Genomic DNA, 21,330 nt, shown 5'->3' with positions numbered 1-21,330 from the left:
AACCCTTGGTGATTCTTACATCCTTCTAATCTGTGACTTCATTGTTTGTGCATTCATATTTCTTTGTGTGTATGCGTAAGTGCGTTTGTGTGTTCTGATTCTTCGGCCTTCTTATGTGAAAATAAGTTGTAGGTTATTGGAAACCACAGAGACTAGGAAGGACTTCTGTGATAGAAGTGTACGAATATGGAAAGAGGGAAAAGATAGTTAGGCCTCAAAAGAGAAGTAAGAAAAGAAAAAAATAGAAAGGGTTGCTAAGATCAAAGAAGAGAAGAAAAAAATCTTAGCAACCCTTTGGAAATGGCAAATGGTGAAGAACCAGTCACACTTGTTTGTGAGGGTTTTTTTAAAGGTGTGATGTGTGTTCTGTATTAGCCATGATTTATCTGTTGGTGTAAATCATGCTCTTATTTACAACTACCCCCCCTTTCAAAATCAATACAAACCCTCCTGTCTACATCACCTCTCATAAAAGGTATAAAATATTCTATACAAAATAGAAAATCCATACACTACAGTATAAAGGTTGCTCAATTAGTTACATGATATTACCTTTTTCCACAAATATAATATACTATTCTGTCAAAATCTGTACAGAAACCAGATGGCAGTTATAAGAGTCGATGGGCCTGAAAGGGAAGCAGTGGTTTGGAAGGGAGTGAGACAGGGTTGAAGCCTATCTCTGATATTATTCAATCTGTATATTGAGCAAGCAGTAAAGGAAACAAAAGAAAAATTTGGAGTAGGAATTAAAATCCATAGAAAACAAATAAAAACTTTGAGATTTGCCGATGACATTGCAATTCTGTCAGAGACAGCAAAGGACCTGGAAGAGCAGCTGAACGAAATGGACAGTCTGTTGAAAGGAGGATATAAGATGAACATCAACAAAAGCAAAACGAGGATAATGGAATGTAGTCGAATTAAATTGTGTGATGCTGAGGGAATTAGATTAGGAAATGAGACACTTAAAGTAGTAAATGAGTTTTGCTATTCGGGGAGCAGAATAACGGATGATGGTCAAAGTAGAGAGGATATAAATTGTAGACTGGCAATGGCAAGAAAAGTGATTGTGAAGAAGAAAAATTTGTTAACATCGAATATAGATTTAAGTGTCAGCAAGTCGTTTCTGAAAGTATTCTTATGGAGTGTAGCCATGTAGGGAAGTGAAACGTGGACGATAAATAGTTAAGACAAGAAGTGAATAGAAGCTTTCGAAATGTGGTGCTATAGAAGAATGCTGAAGTTTAGATGGGTAGATCACATAACTAATGAGGAGGTATTGAATAGAATTGGAGAGAAGAGGAGTTTGTGGCATAACTTGACAAGAAGAAGGGGCCGGTTGCTAGGACATGTTCTGAGGCATCAAGGCATCACAAATTTAGCATTGGAGGGCAGTGTGGAGGGCAAAAATCATAGAGGGAGACCAAGATATGAATACACCAAGCAGATTCAGAAGGATGTAGGTTGCAGTAAGTACTGGGAGATGAAGAAGCTTGCACAGGATAGAGTAGCATGGAGAGCTGCATCAAACCAGTCTCTAGACTGAAGACCATAACAACAACATTCTGTTCATTTCGTCTAGAGATCACTGTTTATCCGTGATTCTCTTAAATTGTTCCTTATTTTTGGTTGTCATATCCAGTTTTCTCAGTGCTAAAATTATAGGATAGTTTAAGAATTCAAGGATAGATTACAGAATAGTTTTAAGATTTGAAAGGTGTTCAGTGCAGGAAACTATTTTGGAAGAAACACCGAAAACAACTCAGGATCTGACGGTCATCACTCTGCCCATTAACACAGAATGTTAACCTCCTTGGGGGTTAGATGACTCCGCTCAGATCCCATGGATCTGATATTAGCTTCACTTGAGCAAGTGCAGACCAGTACTTCTCATGAAATTTTGTGTGAAAGTCTCCCCACAGCAAAACAATCACCACTTCACTCAGTAACACAACATTAGATAAAGTTATTCTATTTTCTACTCTATTATCGATAAGTTTAAATTCTTTCCACAAGTCATCTATAACCTTTTGGGTATCTGAAAGTTCAGAAGAAACAATAGGTGACATGTTCCCGGATGTTATTCCCTCAGTGACTTTTCGATCTATAACTCCTTCAAATTGTTCCTCAAGACTACTTATGTTTACTGTTTCAGAGTTAGCTATTCTCTCCTGGAAACTTCTTTCTACATTTTCTACTCATGCATTAATGCCTGCAATTTGTGACTGGAATATTCGTATTAACTTATCCTGCTTTTCAACAATTTCTTTCAAAGTATGCAATCTCTGTTTGACAGCATCAAAAGTAACATTATATACATTTTGAAATGATCCTTACTTCTCACCAAGTTCAGATTCTACATTACTACATTTATCTTCAGTATCAAATTCTAACTTCTTTGTCAAATACTGAAGATGATCATTCTGTCTCTGATTAAAGTCAGTGAACAGTTGATTTACGTGACTACTTAAAGAATTAGTTAGCTCACCTTTCAAATCTGTCTTGAGAGTTTCTACTTTAGCAGTCAAATTGTCAAATTGAGTCTTCAAATTTTCCATACCTCCACATAAATTACTAAAGTCTTTACTTTGTGGATCTACCTTACCACTTAACAATCCTAAAGTTTCATTCTGAACATCCAATTTATTATTTAACTGAGTACTCATTGAATCTAACTTAAAACTTTGAGCATTTAAAGCTGCATGTAGTTCCATTCTTAAAGCCACTAAATCTGCACTTTGTGCTTTGATTAAATTTACTAATTCAGACCAGTCTGGCACTTCCTTACTCACATTCATAGCCGTGGCTGGTTCTGAAGTTTCCCCAATTCTCTGTGTATTATTCGTATTCCTATTATTTTTAAATCTAGTAATCATTTAACAAATTAACTCTAAGTATAATAACTACACCAATAAGTCACTCTCCTGCATGTATCCCTTCTTGCTAAGGTACTAAGGTTCTATTTTGCACTCACCCAGCATAGAATTCTCGCAACGTAGGTAAGCGGATGTGACTGCAAGTCAGCACTGGTGAACAGCAAACTGGTGTCATCACACATTGGTGTCAACGTAGGCATCAGTAGGCAGCTGTGGAAGCAGGTCAGCACCGTTGAACGGCAACTGGTGCCAGTGTCATTGGACGTTGTTTCCCGCATCGGCGTCGCCGCAATGTGTGTGAGGTGTATACTCCCCCCCCCCCCCCCCCCCCCCCCCCCCCCCCCCCCGCCAGTGGATCCTCTTAGTTGAATTATTTTCATCATATCTCTTCTTAGTCTAATACATTGAGATCTTCTTTCCTTTCTTTTAACATTATTACTTCCTTATATATTCCCTTTTGTTGCATTCACAAATTTTTCCATTTAATTTTTGCACTTAATCCAATTACATGAAACAGTTCTCTTATCTGGTGATATCTGGTTGCTACGGCAAGACATCATATCTTCTTCTTCAATTTCTACTCAAAATTCCTGTTGTTTCGAGTCCTTTTCACTGGTTGCCATGCCCTAACGCTTTTTGATGATAGAACATGTGGAGTAAATATACAAACTTTATGTTTTCACCAATTAACAATGTATTAGATCATGCAGAATAACATTCTTGCATTTCACATATAAATATCTCCTTCTTGTATTTCACTCATATTTTGAGCTTTAGAAATGCATTAAATTAACATTCATAAGCGAAAATTAAACAATGGAAAATCCAGGATGGAATGTAACAATACCAGAGAAGGAAAATTGCTACTCACCATATAGCGAAGATGCTGAGTCGTGATAGGCACAATAAAAAGATTCACACACTCATAACTTTCGGTCATTAAGGCCTTTGTCAGCAGTAGACACACATACACACACACACACAGGCACACACACACACACACACACACACACACACACACACACACACACACACATATGCACAAACGCAACTTGCACACATGTCTGCAGTCTCAGAGAGCTGAAACTACACTGCGAGCAGCAGCACAAGTGCATGATGGGAGTGGTGACTGGGTGGGGGTAAGGAGGAGGCTGGGGTGGGGAGGGGAAGGGGGAGGGATAGTATGGTGGGAGTGGCGGAATGTGAAGTGTTGCAGTTTAGATGGAGGGCAGGAGAGAAGGTGTAGAGGGGGAGGGGGTAAGTAGTGGAAAGGAGAGAAATAAAAATAAAAATAAATTAAAGGACTCGGTGTGGTGGTGAAATGATGGCTGTGTAGTGCTGGAATGGGAACAGGGAGGGGGGCTGGATGGGTGAGGATAGTGACTAACGAAGGTTGAGGCCAGGAGGGTTATGGGAATGTAGGATGTATTGTAGGGAAAGTTCCCACCTGCGCAATTAAGAAAAACTGGTGTTGGTGGGAAGGATCCATATGGCACAGGCCGTGAAGCAGTCATTGAGATGAGGGGTATCATGTCTGGCAACGTGTTCAGCAACAGGGTGGTCAACTTGTTTTTTGGCCTCAGTTTGTTGGTAGCTGTTCATGCAGACAGACAGCTTGTTGGTTGTCATGCTTCTTTAGAATGCAGCACAGTTGTTGCAGCTTAGTCCTCACCAACATACTCTTGCAAAACCATATCAACCAAGCCCAATCCTCCCTACAGTACCTTCTCTTCATCCGCAAAATTATCCTGCTATGTAATCCCAAATAACACACATTGAAACTCTTGCCCTGCAGGAACTTGAGCAACATGCATGATACCACCTCAAAAAGCTCCCCATCCAGCTCACTTCTTACTACCCCCTCGGAGTACCACTGTCCACCACTTCAACAACAACCTCCAAACCTCCCCCACACCCCCTCATAGCTGACAAACCCTGTCTCGCAGACCTACTACACTTACCCCTCCACAGAACCCAAAACCTAATCAGACCCACAAAACATTCATGAACCTTTCCTCCAGAGGCCTTAGTCCCACAGAAATATCAGTCCTTTCCAAAGGCCTCAACTTTTGCCCCACTCCCAAATTCAACCATGCAGGACTAGTCCCTACAGTGCAAACACTTTTCGCCACCAACCCGACCAATCAGACTCAACCAAAGACCAATATTGAACCTTGCCTAACTCAGTTCACTCCTCCATCCAACTGTGATCTACCCCCACTGCCTCCAAATCACCCCCTGTTAACTTGCCAAAATTTCTTATCCTTGAACCGTGCCTCACCATCATTCCCCAAATCCCTCAACATGCATACTATCCTTACATCCACAGAAATAACCGCAGTCCACCATCTAAAAACTGATCCCGATCTTATAATTCTACCTGCAGACAAAGGCTCCACCACCGTTGTTTTGAACCGCAAGGATTACATGGCAGAAAGACTCCATTAGCTGTCAGATACTTCCACCTACATACCATGCCACAGTGATCCCATTCCAGCAATCCAGAAGGATCTCAGTCACTACTCAAATCCTTAGGCCCATCTCAGAACCTCTCCCCAGAGTCCATCTCTCTACTTAACCCCTACCACTCCCTGCACTCCCACCTTCTACATGCTTCCTAAAGTCCATAAACCCAACCACCCAGGACGCCCCATTGTGGCGGGTTACTGTGCCCTCGCTGAGAGAATCTCTGCTCTCATAGACCAACACCTTTAACCTATTACCCGGAACCTATCCTCCTATATAAAAGATACTAACCATTTCCTCGACCGACTCTCCACAGTTCCTTTCCCTTTACCACACAGTGCCCTGCTCGTCACCATTGATGCCACCTCCCTGTACACTAACATTCCTAATGCCCATGGCCTTACTGCTGTTGAACACTACCTTTCCAGATGCCCTATGGATTCCAAACCAACAACCTCCTTCCTAGTCTCCATGACCAACTATATCCTAACCCACAATTACTTTTCCTTTGAAGGCATTACCTACAAACAAATCCACAGTATGGCTATGGGCACCCATATGGCACCATCCTATGCCAACCTATTCATTGTCCATCTAGAGGAATCCTTCCTAAAAACCCAGAATCCTAAACTTCTCGCCTGTTTCAGATTCATTGATGACATCTTTGCTATCTGGATTGAAGGTGAGGACACCTTATTCACGTTCCTCCAGAACCTCAACAACTTCTCCCCCATTTGCTTCACCTGGTCCTACTCAACCCAACAAGCCACCTTCCTAGATGTTGACTTTCACCTCAGAGATAACTACATCAGTACCTTCGTCCATATCAAACTTACTAACCACCAGCAACACCTCCACTTCGACAGCTGCCACCCATTCCATACCAAGAAGTCCCTTCCGTGGAGCCTAGCCATGGTCATCGCATCTGCAGTGATGAGCAGTCCTTCTCTAAATATACCGAGGGTCTCATTGAAGCCTTCACTGACCGTAATTATCCTCCCATCCTTGTACAAAAACAAATCTCCCGTGCCTTATCTATCCAGTCTCCTACCACCTCCCAAAGTCCCACATTCTGGCCACAGAGGAGCATTCCCCTCATAACTCAGTACCATACAGGACTGGAGCAACTGAATTACATTCTCTGACATGGTTCCGATTACCTCTCGTCGTGCCCTGAAATGTGAAATGTCTTACCCACTATCTCCTTCCCACTCCTCCTACTGTAGTATTCCACCATCCACTGAACCTACATAATATACTCACCCATCCTCACACAACCCCTGCTCCCAATCCCTTACCTCATGGCTCACACCCCTGTAATAAACCTAGATGCAAGACCTGTCCCATACATCCTCCTACCACCACCTACTCCAGTCCAGTCACTAACATGACCTATCCAATCAAAGGCAGGGCTACCTGTGAAACCATTCATGTGATTTACAAGCTAAATTGCAACCACTGTGCTGCATGCTATGTAGGCATGACAACCAGCAAGCTGTCTGTCTGCATGAACGGCCACCGACAAACTGAGGCCAAAAAACAAGTGGTCCAACCTGTTGCTGAACATGCTGCCAAACATGATACTCCTCATCTCAATGATTGCTTCATGGCCTGTGCCATATGGATCCTTCCTTCTGACACCAGTTTTTCTGAATTGCGCAGGTGGGAACTTTCCCTGCAATACATCCTATGTTCCCGTAATCCTCCTGGCCTCAACCTTCGTTAGTCACTGTCCTCACCCCTCCAGCCCCCTCCCTGTTCCCATTCCAGCACTACACAGCCATCATTTCACCACCACACCCAGTCTTTTAATTTATTTTTATTTCTCTCCCTTCCGCTACTTACCCCCTCCCCCCTCCGCACCTTCTCTCCTGCCCTCCGTCTTCACTGTCTGCCACTCCCACCATACTATCCCTCCCTCTCCCCACCCCAGCCTCCTCCTTACCCCCCACCCAGTCGCCACTCCCGTCAGTGTAGTTTCAGCTCTCTGAGACTGCAGATGTGTGTGCAAGTTGCATTTGTGCGTGCGTGTGTGTGTGCGTGTGTGTGTATGTATGTCTACTGCTGACAAAGGCCTTAATTGCCGAAAGCTATGAGTGTGTGAATCTTTTTATTGAGCCTATCGCGACTCAGCATCTCCGCTATATGGTGAGCAGCGACTAACCTTCTCTGGTATTGTTACATTCATAAGCATGCTGGTTTAAGAACCACTCGTAATTTATGAACATGTCTTGCTTCTAGCAAGTCCAAGATATGAATTACTTGAAAGTCTAACCTCATTTCTTCATTTGTCCTTAACAATCATCACAGTCACTAAAAGCACGGAGTAATACATAAACACTCCTTGTTCATCTCTACACATACACTGAAACTCTATGGATCATATGGCATGTACTTCTCGGCTGCCACGTCCACAATATTCTCATGACTGTTTTTAGACCTGTACACACAAACATGCAATGCACCGTATGTCAGATTCATCTCTCTCACACTTCTATTTAAAGTATTGTGTGTTCGAGATGGAAGAAGACCAAGTGGTTCTAGAATTTATGCAGAAATTCTGAAAGCACTAAAATACCATACCAGACATTTAACCTTGGGTCCGGCTGATGATGAGCATCTACAGCAGTGTAGTTCTTTGTTGCCCAGTAAACAGCATTATGTCTATTTATTGTTCAATTCACATGGAAAGAGGACTCATAACTGAAAATAATATCAGCTTCAAGGTGTGGGTGGTGCATTCACCTTTCTGTAAACCACTCACAGCACTATACCCACCTATGTGTGTCATTTCTATGCCTGGACAAAATGCACATGATATGGATGTAAATTGTTGCTGGATAATATTCTGGACACAAATGCTTGACTGATTCCACATTCTCGAGACACTTTTCTTATTGACCATGATGGACTGACTGTCAGTTTAGCTAGTACACCACCTGAGGTTACTGATCTGTATGTGGCCGTGCAATCTGTTGTTTGTCATGGATACTGCCTGTTGTCTGGAACTACTCTGGTAAATCACCAATGGTTGCGTGAGATGGGGCAGTTGACCTGCATGCCATCTGTGATTTTGACCCGCAACTTCCAATAGACTTATGCCTGTAACATTCCCACTCTTGGGACATTTAAACATAGTTTCCAACAATTTTGTTGTTGAATACATAACAAAATGAAGCAAATACATATTCAGCATCAAGCTAATGATTTAAAAGGTATGTTCAACAATTTTTCCCTTAATCATTTTTGCAGTATCTACACAAATAACAGAACTGTTTTGTGTTGTGTGACTTTTGAAGCACCCTGTATAGTTTTGAATTAATTATTGACAAGAATACAAATCCTTGCAGATCAAAGTGAAAAAGAGAAATAAATGTAAATTTGATACTAATTTACAGTTGGAGCATGCAGCGTTAGTTAAAAAATTAACCACAATTTTATTTAGGAATAAAGAGATGACTCACTGAAAGGTAGGAGCAGTGTGTCATCAACAGACTCACAAACAGAAGGTAAAGAGCTTTGCTATGCTACCTTTTGGAATGAAATTCCTTTCTCAATTTATAGGAGATACATGTGCACGTGTCTGTACCTTTTTTTTTGTTGTGACTATCCACAACACAGCACTTTTGCCCTCAGTGAGTCATTTCTTTATTCCTAAATAATTCGTTATTTTCAACCACAACTTCCCCACATTTTTATAGTAGAAATGATAACACGATAACTGGAGTGAGAAGTTGGTTGCGAACAGAAATAATTAACAGTGAAGCCATAATTTGATTAAAGTATATCTTAGAGAAACTACTAAATACCAATGATGATGCCATATTTATCAGTATAGATAATTCAGTCTTGAGTAACTGGATAAATAACAAACTAGAAATCAAAATTTTCTGGGTGAAGCTAAGGTGGGCCATACATAGCTTGGTTGCTTCTATCAGCCTTCAGCATCATATTGATGAATATTTATGAAAAAAGTATGAAAATTGTAATTAATAAATTTCCCTATTTTTATAGCAGGATAGGAAGCTTTCAGTCTGTCAATAATATAGAATGGGAGACACAGATATTCAGGACAGATGCTAGAGATAAAAGTTTGTGTGACACGGTGGCAAATATTTTATTTGTTTGTACATAATTTGTATTCAGTTAGAACCATGCACCAAATTATTGACAGAAAACAAAACAGATAATAAAACATGGAGCTACGAAACATCAGGATGAAAACAGTACCAATAATAATGTGGATATAATACAATAATTTAGCTCATATTACAAATATTCATTATGAGCAAGGAAAAGAGAAGGTATTGGACATGACCTACCAGTATGAACCATCTGATCATTCCCCAAGAAGCATACAAAATTCAAAACAAGGAAGCTTTATCGGGCAAAGCATTTATGTTAATTATATGAGCAACCCATTAATGACAACAAATAGATCCTAACTTTCAAAACAGTCAACATTATGAAAGGAATCCTTATGGTCATACGGATGCTATGGCATCACCGATTACTTGTGCCTAAACAGAGACAGGAATGTAATCCTGGTTGAAAATAGGTGATCTTCTAAAATCAGAATTGTAATTAACTAAACTTTACAAAAAAATTATTTCCATCCATTCTCTACTCAAACTGATTCCAAAATCTGAAGAATACACAAAATAGCTAAAACTCCCTAAATAAAATTTGAGATATACAAGGCTTATGCTGAGGCATAGTGACAGTTGTTGCTCTTGGATGGCACCTAGGAATAGAATGGGAAGGAGTTAATATTACATATTCCATCATACACTACACAGTTGCAGTAGCTGTCTATTGAGGGAGAAAATGGCTATAGTTTTAAATAAACTCTCAATCATTGTTGTCATAAATGTATACAAATCATTGAACCATTTTATTCCTTCAGATTCTTAACATCATAAATGGATTATCTTATAAGCCGCATAATGAGATAATTTTCAGTAACATGAGTTTATTGTTCTATCTGATGCCACAACATTTCTTTATCCCCCTTAACATGTTTTCCTTTTTTAACATTCTGCAAGAAAAGGGAATATAATTTCCAAGCATTGATAATGGTGATACAGGCTGTTGCTATCACAGACTGAATGATGTTAGTGCTACCTGCCATGATCCAATCATCTTCACTTTTCGTATTGGTTTACAGTTGTGTATTATGCTTACACATTTGAACCTAATAAACATACCAGTTCATAATTTTGTTTCAATAGAAACTTGTAGCAAAGTGCAACACACTTACTGAGGAATGCAGACAGTCTATGGGGAGAATTGTTCTATTGATGCACTATTTATGAGTAACATACACATTTTATACATGATATTTAAAGTATTAAGAGTAATATACCCCTGGGAGGCCCACTGAATTGTATTTTTTCTTTTTGTTTTTTTGCAATCATAAGGGAATTGTGCATCATTATTGCACTACATCAGCACAGACACTCTACAAGATGTGCTACTGTCAGATTTTGCAGCGTTTGAGGAGAGCAGATTGCCACAAAATGGTGGCTATGCATGAGAACAGTGACCAGCAACTCAGCCATGGCAACGCATCTGCCCATGCAACACAACATGGGCAGAAATTTCCCCCTAAGAACCACTTTCCAGAGTTCCAGCAGCCATTTTTTCTGCCAGATCCTGCATCCAGTGATCTTTTCCTCTCCCTGAGAAACAACAACCATTGGGAAAGAGAAAGATATCAAGAGATACACCAGAATCTGCTGAGGGAGCTGTCCCCTATTTCCGAAGATGACTTCTAAAAATGCTTCGTGCAGTAGAAACACCACTGGGCTAAATGTGTGGCTTCAGAATGGGACTGCTTTGCAGGTGATTACCTTACAGATCTGTACTTTTCTAATTTTTTATAAATCCAATCCAGAATTATTTTTCATACATCTTACTGTTGTAATATCCCAACTGAATACGACATTTAGTAAACTCATATACTCTGTGACTAATAAAATAATCTGCCCATCTCATTTCTTGAAATAATTGTTTCACCAAACAATCTATAACAGTGATATCTTTAGTGTGATTTGACTTTTCCTCATCTGGCATAGAATGGTTAATACTTGTATTATATTTTAAAATATTTGGTTGTAGTCTCTTCCTGACACTTTATTTTACAGTACACTTACTGTTCCGTCATCATGAATTTTATTCCTATGATTCCTTGGTCATTCCTTTTTCCCTCTATTTCCCAAAAAATGAAAAGTTCAGGATGGAATAGCAACAAAATGGAAAGTATAGCTTGATGCTCACCTTGTAGAGTAGGCATTAAATCACAGATGGGCACAATGAAAATAGCTCCTAAAATATTTAAGCTTTCGGACAAAGTCCTTCTTCCAAATAGAAAACACACACACACACACACACACATTCTTATAAGCACAACTCACACACACATAGCCACTTACTCTGGGTGCTGGGTTCCCAGTGCTTGGAGACAATGGCCGTGTGCACCATTTGTGTGAACTGTGCTATTTCCGAAGAAGGACTTTATCTGAAAGCTTAAATATTTTAGTAGTCTTTCTCATTCTGACATCTGTAGCACAACACCTCGTCTATGTGGTGAGCAGCAATCTATTCTTTCCACACTGTTGTCACTTCTTTTCCAGATGGAGACTGCATTTCTCAGCTTGTGATTGCCTACTGTCTTCCTGTATAACCAGCCAAAAAATATCAATAATAGGCATGTTTTGAATTGAGGTATATTGTATCTCTTGGGATTCAAATTCTTTTTGATGCTGCATACACATAAAGAAATCTTGTTGGTACACGAGTAGAAAGAGGATAAACTTTTATGCACGGTGCCAGATTTACATGAGAGAAACATGGACTAAATGATGAGAATATGTACATAATTCAGAGAATAAATGGCAAAAATCCCATAAACTGTTGAAAGTAGGAAAACGAGAAACTGGTGACCACAATAAATTAATGCTGGCTATGAAGTCTTTCATGACAGAGCCCTTGGATAAAAAAATCTCAATTTTTTGCATGTACACTTTGGATAAAATCCTAAGCTCTCAATGACTGCCTGCATCATCCTCATTGGGGACTAATTCTGACTGTCATGAAATTGACAAGGCTCCCTCTTTTATGCCCATCATTGCATATCATAGATTATGACATGATATCAAGGAAATGACTGATACTGAGATGACACTCTCTATGTCCATATATCATGTTTTTGCTCTCTGTTCAGCTTTGTTTGCAGTGCTATCTCTCACATTGGGTGGTAAACTATGTACTCTGTCTTAATGAAGTGGGTGGTGGAAGCTATGACCACTGAGTCTATATGTATCAGTTTTTGATACGCAGAATAGCTAAGTCATCCATCTGCTTACTGTTCGACCAGCATATCTAAGAAAGGCAACATCCCGTCCTTCTCCATATTCACCATAATTCTTATATTTGGATGCATACCATTCTTACCAGACTTCACAAAGTCTTTCTTTCCAGTGAGTGTTCCCCCTCCAACTCTAGTCATACATACTGTCCCAACCCTCACACAGCCTTCCTGGTCAATTGCAGGGACGACTGTCAGTCATTGTGGATCATGAGCTCTGCCTAGTCTCTACATGTAAATGTCATAAGATATAATCTACTAGAACTTACATTTTGTATTAAGTTGCTCATCTCAAACTCTTGTACTTACATTAATGAGATATTTAAATACTGAGACTAGTTTTATTTGTTTGGTCTTGACAAGTCAAGTTCTCCAATATTCATTTCAGTTTGGATTGTGGCAGAATGAAGCTTATGTTCAAATGACTCATTTGTCACTGAATTCTATGAGCAGATTTAATGTACTTCATTGAAGAAAAGGTATTCACAAATGTGTGTTAAACTAAAAAAAAGATTTTATTTAACAGCTGAGTCTGTGAGTTTTGGGTAGCGGTCCTGTGGTGTGACTTCAAAAATTGCAGCATCTCTTTTCCATTCTGAATAGCATGAATAGATCATTTTGTAAACTGCACCCATCTTTTTGAAGACCAGTTCCAACACTTCCATGGCTTATATTCATTGGATGATTAAGGGAAAATGATATCTAGCTCTAGAGACTTAAAAACGTTAACACAGCTGCAAAACTCACTGCCGACTTCATCAGTATTAGATTTTACTTTCTTGTATTGCTGTTTCAATTTGCAGAAACTCAGGAAATGACACTCGTCTATACACAAAGAATAATAATGACAGTTGCAATTAAATTTAGTTTCCTTTTTATGCTATATCTCATATCAAGAATTCAATTTTTTGCAATTTTTCATAATAAAGGAGCTATTTTAAAATATTCAGCAGCATTATTATAACCAAGAACTTTGGCTATTTCTGTTGGACATATATCATGAGTATGTCATTGCTGAAGCATTTCTGAGCTTTTGAAAATTATAAGCATACTGCATACGATGCAGTTAAACTCTTCTTTAATACTTGATGATTCAGGCAACTCTTGACCTATTATTTTAAGTTATCCATTGAAAAGCATCATTTACCCTGAGAGTAACACCTACGTGCTACTTCAAGGAGTAAAATTTCGAGCAATATTACTACCTTTGTTTTAACTTAAGCATTTTTTACATGTTAAACACTGAACACCATCAAAAACTTTTCACTGGGGTATTTCATCAGAATTGTGTTTGGATAAGTTCTTAATGTCCTGCCCCTCATTGAAAACACAGTTTTCAGTATTCTTTCTTTATGACTTTATCATAGTAGAAAAATAGCCACAGTAATCAGCATAATCAAAACCAGAATAATAACCACTGAAATAACCAAAATGACAATCTGACCAACAGCACAATAATAAGGAGAGAAAATCTGAACAAAATGCAGAGAGCAAGTGGACTACCAAAACAGCAATGCCTCCTTAAAGTCGAACAATGAGTGAAGGTGTGAGAGTCTATGTATTGAGGAAATAGTTTGAAGAGATGCTGCAGGAATACCCATGCTAATTTTCTTGATGACATCCCCAAAAATTTGAGAATTTTTAATATAATGTCTACAGTAGCCTATTATGAATTTTCTGAATGGTACACCCTCTTTGTGTAGTTTGGCTTTCGAAAGGGGAAGAACACAACAGGGGCCATCGTGGAAATCATTGACCAAACCTTAACAGCTTTTGAAAATAATAACATGGTATCACTGGTATTATGTGACCTAAGCAAAGCTTTCGATTGCATTCCTGTTGACATACTACTGGGGAAACTAGAGTTTTATGGGGTGAGAGGGAGCAATTTATCTGTGATAAATTCTTATTTAAGTAACCGAAAACAATTCGTTTCAGTCAGAAATTTAAATCCTTCCATCATGGAAATCAGCACAGGTGTACCACAAGGGTCTATCCTTGGACCCTTCTTCTTCATTGTCGCTATTAATGATTTACCTAAAAATATAGCTCACCCTGTTGTGTGTTATCCTGTCGATACAACACTACTTACCACACATCAGAACATTTCAGATCTGAATAACCTAACAAAAGAAACACTAGATAAGGCCCTGGACTGGTTTGCAGCCAATAAGCTCCTATGCAACCCTGACAAAACACAACAACTTTTAATGGGAACATCAAATGAAATAGGCAATAAGTCGGTAAAACTCTCAGGTATTCACATTGACTCAAAACTATATTGGGAGGAACATGTCAATCATGTATGTGAAAAAATATCTCGGGTGGCATACCTTGTCTTCAAACTAAGGGAGGTAGTGAGCTTGGAGTACCTCAGGGTGACATACTTTGGGCTATTCCAGTCACATATTTATTTCATATGGTCTTATTATATGGGGGCACTACCCTCACATCAAAAACATATTGAAGTTACAAAAAAAAAGTCATACGTATAATATGTAAAAGAGGTCATAGGGAGCACTGTCGTCCTCTTTTCTCCAGACTCAGAATACTTACAATTGTAAATTTATACATCTATGTGTCTGTACTCTATATTAAAAATAATATTTTAGAATTTATTGCCAGAAAGAAAATACACGAACACAACATCAGGGCGAACGGTAATTTAGACATACCGCGCCACAGATTAGCGAGAACAGGAAATTCCCACAAAGTTAACCCACTCAAAATGTTCAATAAACTGCCAATTCATGTTCATTCTATGGATACAAATTCTTTTAAAATTAAGTGGTACAGCTGGCTGTCAGATCATCCATTCTATGACATTAAAGAATTCTTTGAGATGCCTGAGGAGAATATAAGCATTTAAAAGTTGTCTGTAGTTAAACAAATTATTTTGTGCTGTGGTTAATCATGTGTAATTACAAAGTTTATACTATAAACAATAAAATACCTTATTATATTAGATTATAAGATAGCTTGTTGCGTTAGCTTTTAAAAGCTATCCTTTGTAATTTGGTACACTGCCATGCTTCAAATGTATTTATAATGTATTGACAGAAGTTTATTTTGTTATTCTGTATGTACTAGTACATCTTGTATGACGAAGCCAATATCATTGTAAAATGATCTATGGTGAATAAAATTCTTGAAATTCTTGAAATTTTAGGCAGACCATACAACCTGTGTGGCCTAGATTCTCTTGGCCTCAAATTCTTTACAAGTTCATCAGAGAGGCACAAATATTTAATAACTTACCAGTTTTCAGCTCAGTGTTGGTTTGATATCTTGTTTGAGAATTTGGTAAATGCTGTCCTCTGGAACTAGACATATGTTGTTCTGATAATCAATTGCATTAATAACCAAGGTATTCCAGTTTTCAGCTGAAAAGATAACTAGTTCTTCATTGTTGTCCAATAATTTCAGTCCGTGTCTCTCTGCCCTTCTATTATTGGACTTATGGGGCTTGTCATTCACTAAAATCCGGGTGGTGTTAAGCCTTTTCTCATCTGCTGCCTCCTGAGGAAGATGCTGCACTGCTAGTTCACTCCACTGATAATCTCAGCAACTGGCGGTGTTCATGGAGTTGGAGCAAAATACAGGACTTTACAAAGCTCTGTGATGATGGCTTCATCAAGTTCCTTGTCAGAGAAGTTGATGACAGTGCAGTGAATGCTGCTGGACCCAGCAGTTTCTTGTTCTCAGTGAAGCCACTAAACTTCATTGGAGCATTTTCCCACTGCCTTGCTTAAATTGGCTCACCGATATGCAGCTAAAGTCATGTTTATCCATTCTCAGTTCTATGTTGAGTGAGCTGCTGACAGAAACAGGTGGCAGCTACACAAGGAGAGAGCACTGGCCTCAAGTTCATACCTCGTATGACGTATCCTTTCCTGGATGAGAGCATGGTTCATCATCCATAAAGTTCTGTTCAGTAGCAGTTCTTCTGTAGTGTTTGACCACACAGACTTCAGTATGACATCCTTGTCATGACACCATTGTACGAAAGCAAGAGAATGATGCAGCTGTGACTGTTTCAGGTACAGCTTCTCCAGATAATGGAAGCTGCATGCTACATCCTCCCCATAGAGGAAATTAATATGGCTATGAAGTCTTTCACACTGGAGTCTTTAGATAAAACTTTCTCAGTTTACTTTCCATATCATATCCTGATAAAGTCCAAAGTTTTTAATGACTGATTCCATCATTATCATCAGGGGCAAAGTCTGATTGTTATGAAAATGGCACTGACTTTTATACCCAAAGGGTGGCATCTGATTAGACACATTGCTAAGTGCCTAGGTGGTCTGCCACTGGCTGTGCACTTAGGAATACAGTAAAGTGCACACTTAATAAAGAATGAGAACCAAGGAAAATTTCTCATTGTTTACTGCCCAGTGCATTTGATGGCACTGCAAACAACGGCAGATAGTGTGCAAACATAATCTGCAGATGTAGAGGGTGCAGCCTTAGTACATTTTTTTTAAATTTATTTATTTGGTCCTGTTGATTACATATTATACAACCAGTGTACAAGTAAAATAGGACAAGTCAATTGATACAATACAGTAGTACATGAACATTTATACATCACATTGCACAGTTTGTATATTTTCCAAGAACAATCACTCGCATGCAGTATTATAGCCTACCTTATGCCAAAAACAGTTTAAGTGACTGTTTAAAATAGTAGAATAAGTGATAGTGCATATTTTTATGCTACTGACATATATAAACAGGTAAATTTGCTTCATGGTCATGGTTTGGATTGAATACAAATTTTAACTGCATTCCTTAAGAAGACGTTTAAGTGAATGCTCAAGAATGTGGATACAAGGGAGTTCACATTTTCTCATAAAGACATAGATAGATTTACATTTTATCACCACAATTTCAGTTAAACTACAAGTAACAGCATCACATTTATCTTTAAGGGAGTGCTTTTTTAGGCAGTTCCCCCACTCTTATACCTTATAACTCTAAGTATTCATTCATTTTATAGAAAGTTTTTTCGATGATGAATAATTTTAGTTTTCTTTCGAAAACCTGTACATTATTTATTTCCTTTTTTTATATTGATAGGGAGCTTATTGAAGACCTTTATACCTGACTCCGTAACTCCTCTATATACTTTAGTGAGAGTTGCAGAGCCTTGGTGAAAATTTTTCATCTGTCTTGTGTCATGGTTGTGGATGTCACAATTTTTCTGAAACAATTCTCTACTATTGGCTACAAATAACATTCAGTGAGTATATACAATGACCTGTGATGGTAAGTATTCCCAGAGATTTGAAGTGACCTCTGCAAGATGCCTCATTAGGGACCCCACATATTAGTCTCACTGCTCGTTTGTGTATTCTGAAGACTTTTTCAACACCTGCAGTATTTCCCCAGAAGATTATGCCATAGGAGAGAACAGAATGGAAATACGCAAAATATGACAACAACATTATTTCACTGTCCACTAACTGATGGAGAGCTATTAGTGCAAAGCACAATGAGCTGAGTTTCTTGATCAGCTGATCAATTTGTTCTTTCCATCTTAGGTGACTGTCTATCTGGATACCAAGGAATTTTGTATGTGTGGTTTCATTAATTTTGTGATTGTTAACATGTATTTCAGGAACTTTATTTTTTTTTATTTTTTGTCAGAAACTGTATCATATTGGTTTTTGGAAGATTTGAGGTTAGGCTATCTGCAGTGAACCATTTGTGTACTTGAGTAGAGACTGTCATGGCTGTACCCTGCATTGTGGAGTTGGGCCCTTTTACAAGGATACTTGTATCATAGGCAAACATTACTATTTTTGCTCTGTTATCAATTGTGGTTGGTAGATCGTTAATGTAGATAAGGAAAATTAGTGGCCCAAGAATTGACTTCCATGATGTCATCATGTTGCAAACAAGCCAATTAGATGACATCATTTGAGCATAAAAGTTTCATGATAATCAGTGCTAGCCCCTGACAATGATGATGAGGCAGTCATCAAAAGATTGAGATTTTATCAAAGTTTCACTCAGCAAGTAAACTGAGAACCTTTTATTTTAGGACTTCATTGTGAAACACTTCATAGTTATAAAAGTTCCCTGTGCATGCCTATTTTGATATAGTGCACAGCACTGATAGCTGGAGAAGCTACTTCTAAAACAGTCACAGCTGGTGAGTAACCTGGCTTTTCCATAACACTGTCAAGACATGGGGGTTGAAGTTTGTAGTGGTCAAACATCACATAAGAACTGTTGCAGTGAAAAGAATTTTATGGAAGATGAGCCATGCTGTAATAATGAAAAGAATACATCATACAAGGGACCATCTTGTGCCAATACTCACCCCTTGTATAACTGCTATCTATTTTTGTTGGTAGCTCTCTCACCAAGGGATCGGCAGTGGGTAGCTATGACTTAAACTGCACATCAATGAGCTAATTTAAGCATGGCAATGGGGAAACAGTCCAATAAATTTGAGTGCCTTAATCAAAAGGCAGGAAGTACTGGGTCTAGTGGCATTCACCACACTACCATCAACTACTCTGATGAGAAAATTGATGAAGTCACCAACTTGCTGCGGAATGAAAGCCTGAATTTTGCTTCATCTCCACAAATGCTACCAGTTGCCAACACTATCAGTGTAATGGACAAGAACAGTGTGAAATCTTCATCAGGATTCACAAGATGAGATAAGGGTTGCTACTAGCTGGGTTTTAGTGTCAGCCAAGCTCCCTAAGTTCAATATTAGCAGGGTGGAGAGATAAGGACTGAAATTGTTGGCAGAAGATGAAGAATTACGTTGTTTACCGGCCAACAAGGGGAATACAGCAGTTATCTTCAATGCTACTGATTACCGGAACAAAGTGTGTCTGTTGTTGGAGGATTGCAATTATCAGATTCTTTAATGAGATATGACATTGTCACTAAATGAGAGGACAGGGGAGTTCTTAAAAACTCTTGCCTTTCTGATGCCTTTCTGATGAACTTGTCAAGAATTTCGTGCAAGATCACCTGAGCCACACTAGTTATATGATCTGTCTGAAATACTCAAAAGAGGATGTACTACTTAGACCAATCATCATTACTATTGGCCCTTCTTCATAAATGGTGGCAAAGTCTTTATCTAAACTATTGGTGTCTATAGTTGGTCACTGCAGACAACATGTTAAAAATTTTCAGATTTTTGTAGATGTCATCCAGCAGAAGAGGATAGGTCCAAGTGAAATCATGGTCAGTCTCAACCTCATATCCCTGTTTATTAAAGTACTGGTAGGAGAAGCAGTAAGACTATTTTCTTCCATATTCTCTCCTGAATTCTAAAAATTATTTTGGCTCACCTTGACGACCATGTATTTTTTTGTGCAGTGGAAATTACTATCAAATGAATGATGGAATAGCCATGGGTTTGCCACTGTAACCAGCCATAGATAATTCTTTTGTGGAGGATTTTGAAGAATAAGCATTGAATAGTGTCCCATTTCTGCCCATCCGGCTTCTTGAGACATATTGATATATTTTTAATTTGGCCATATGACAGTGAGGCACTGCATAGATTTATTGACAATTAGAATGGTATGCATCTGAACATAATGTTTCTGAATGAGAAGGAGAAGGATGACAAGTTGCCTTGCTTAAATATGTTGTTCAGACAGAAATGAGATGGATGCCTTGACAATTTTATGTATCAAATCCACCACTCAACTCAAAATAGAACTATGCTTAATACTCTAACACACAAAGCCAGGGCTGTTTTGGACAAGAAACATCTTGGTTTCAAGATGAAGCTCTAACAATGGTATTCAGAAGAAATTGGTTCTCAGTCTGTGATATTTGGTCAATGGCATCAATCAAATGAAGACATGAAATTGTTCAACAAAACCAGGAGGACCAACACATAGTGCAACTTCCATTCTGCTGTGCAACAAGTAGTAAGAGAAATGGAGCCTTAAACAAGCAATGAATCAATATGGCCTTATGCCCACAAGGAAAATTAAGGAAATGTTGCAACTCATTGAAGATAATCTCAGCATGAAAGTATCAAGAATTTATAATATCCCTTGCGAGTGTGTTGTTGAACATCACTACCACACTGAATTTTGAAAAATCAGCACTGACTGAGCACAACCTATTAAATAAACACAAGATTATGTTCGAAGGTATGAGAAGTCTGGTGTACACTTCAGACAATGGGACTCTGTGATTAGAGAAGTAGTGAAAATCAGACTGTGCAATAAAAACTTCAATAGAGACACTGGCTACGTACTTGGCAATGCGTGGAAGCATGCACTTGATAAAGAAATAGTACAGTGGAGATTTCTCTTATTCAGTGCCCAGTATGAGTAGTGGTGTTGCAGAAATGTTGGGTAGGGAGTGCAAACATAATCTATGAATGTAGACCTACCACCATGGTACATGCCATTTCTTTGATGTTTTGACTTAGTCCAGCCAATCAGATGCCATTCTTTAGACATCATAAAAGGGGGAGCCTTGCCAGTTTCACAGCAGTCAGACTTTGTCCCTGATGACGATAATGGAGCCAGTCATGAAAACCTTAAATTTTATCTGAATTTGACACAGTAGTAAACTAAGAACTTTCATCCAAATAAATTATTGCTTTTTGAAGAAAAT

At 38.7% G+C, this 21,330-nt stretch overlaps 1 protein-coding gene across 3 annotated transcripts in view; it reads left to right on the top strand.

Moving 5' to 3' along the window:
• Window positions 1-21,330, top strand: part of LOC126191347 (lipid storage droplets surface-binding protein 1) — a 188,067-nt gene that overhangs the window by 155,798 nt on the left and 10,939 nt on the right. For 2 of the 3 annotated variants that reach the window (XM_049932190.1, XM_049932198.1), the window contains one exon: window positions 10,766-11,189. The exons of the other annotated variant lie outside the window; for it this stretch is intronic. In XM_049932190.1, coding sequence (XP_049788147.1) covers window positions 10,766-11,122 — 357 coding nt within the window. In that variant the 3' untranslated portion in view covers window positions 11,123-11,189. The remainder of the gene's footprint in view (window positions 1-10,765; window positions 11,190-21,330) is intronic. 3 annotated transcript variants of the gene reach the window in all.

The sequence above is a fragment of the Schistocerca cancellata genome, chromosome 1, assembly GCF_023864275.1.
Source record: "Schistocerca cancellata isolate TAMUIC-IGC-003103 chromosome 1, iqSchCanc2.1, whole genome shotgun sequence".
NCBI lineage: Eukaryota > Metazoa > Arthropoda > Insecta > Orthoptera > Acrididae > Schistocerca > Schistocerca cancellata.
Note: the sequence above shows the minus strand (reverse complement) of the source record. Positions and strands in the feature narration are given on the sequence as shown.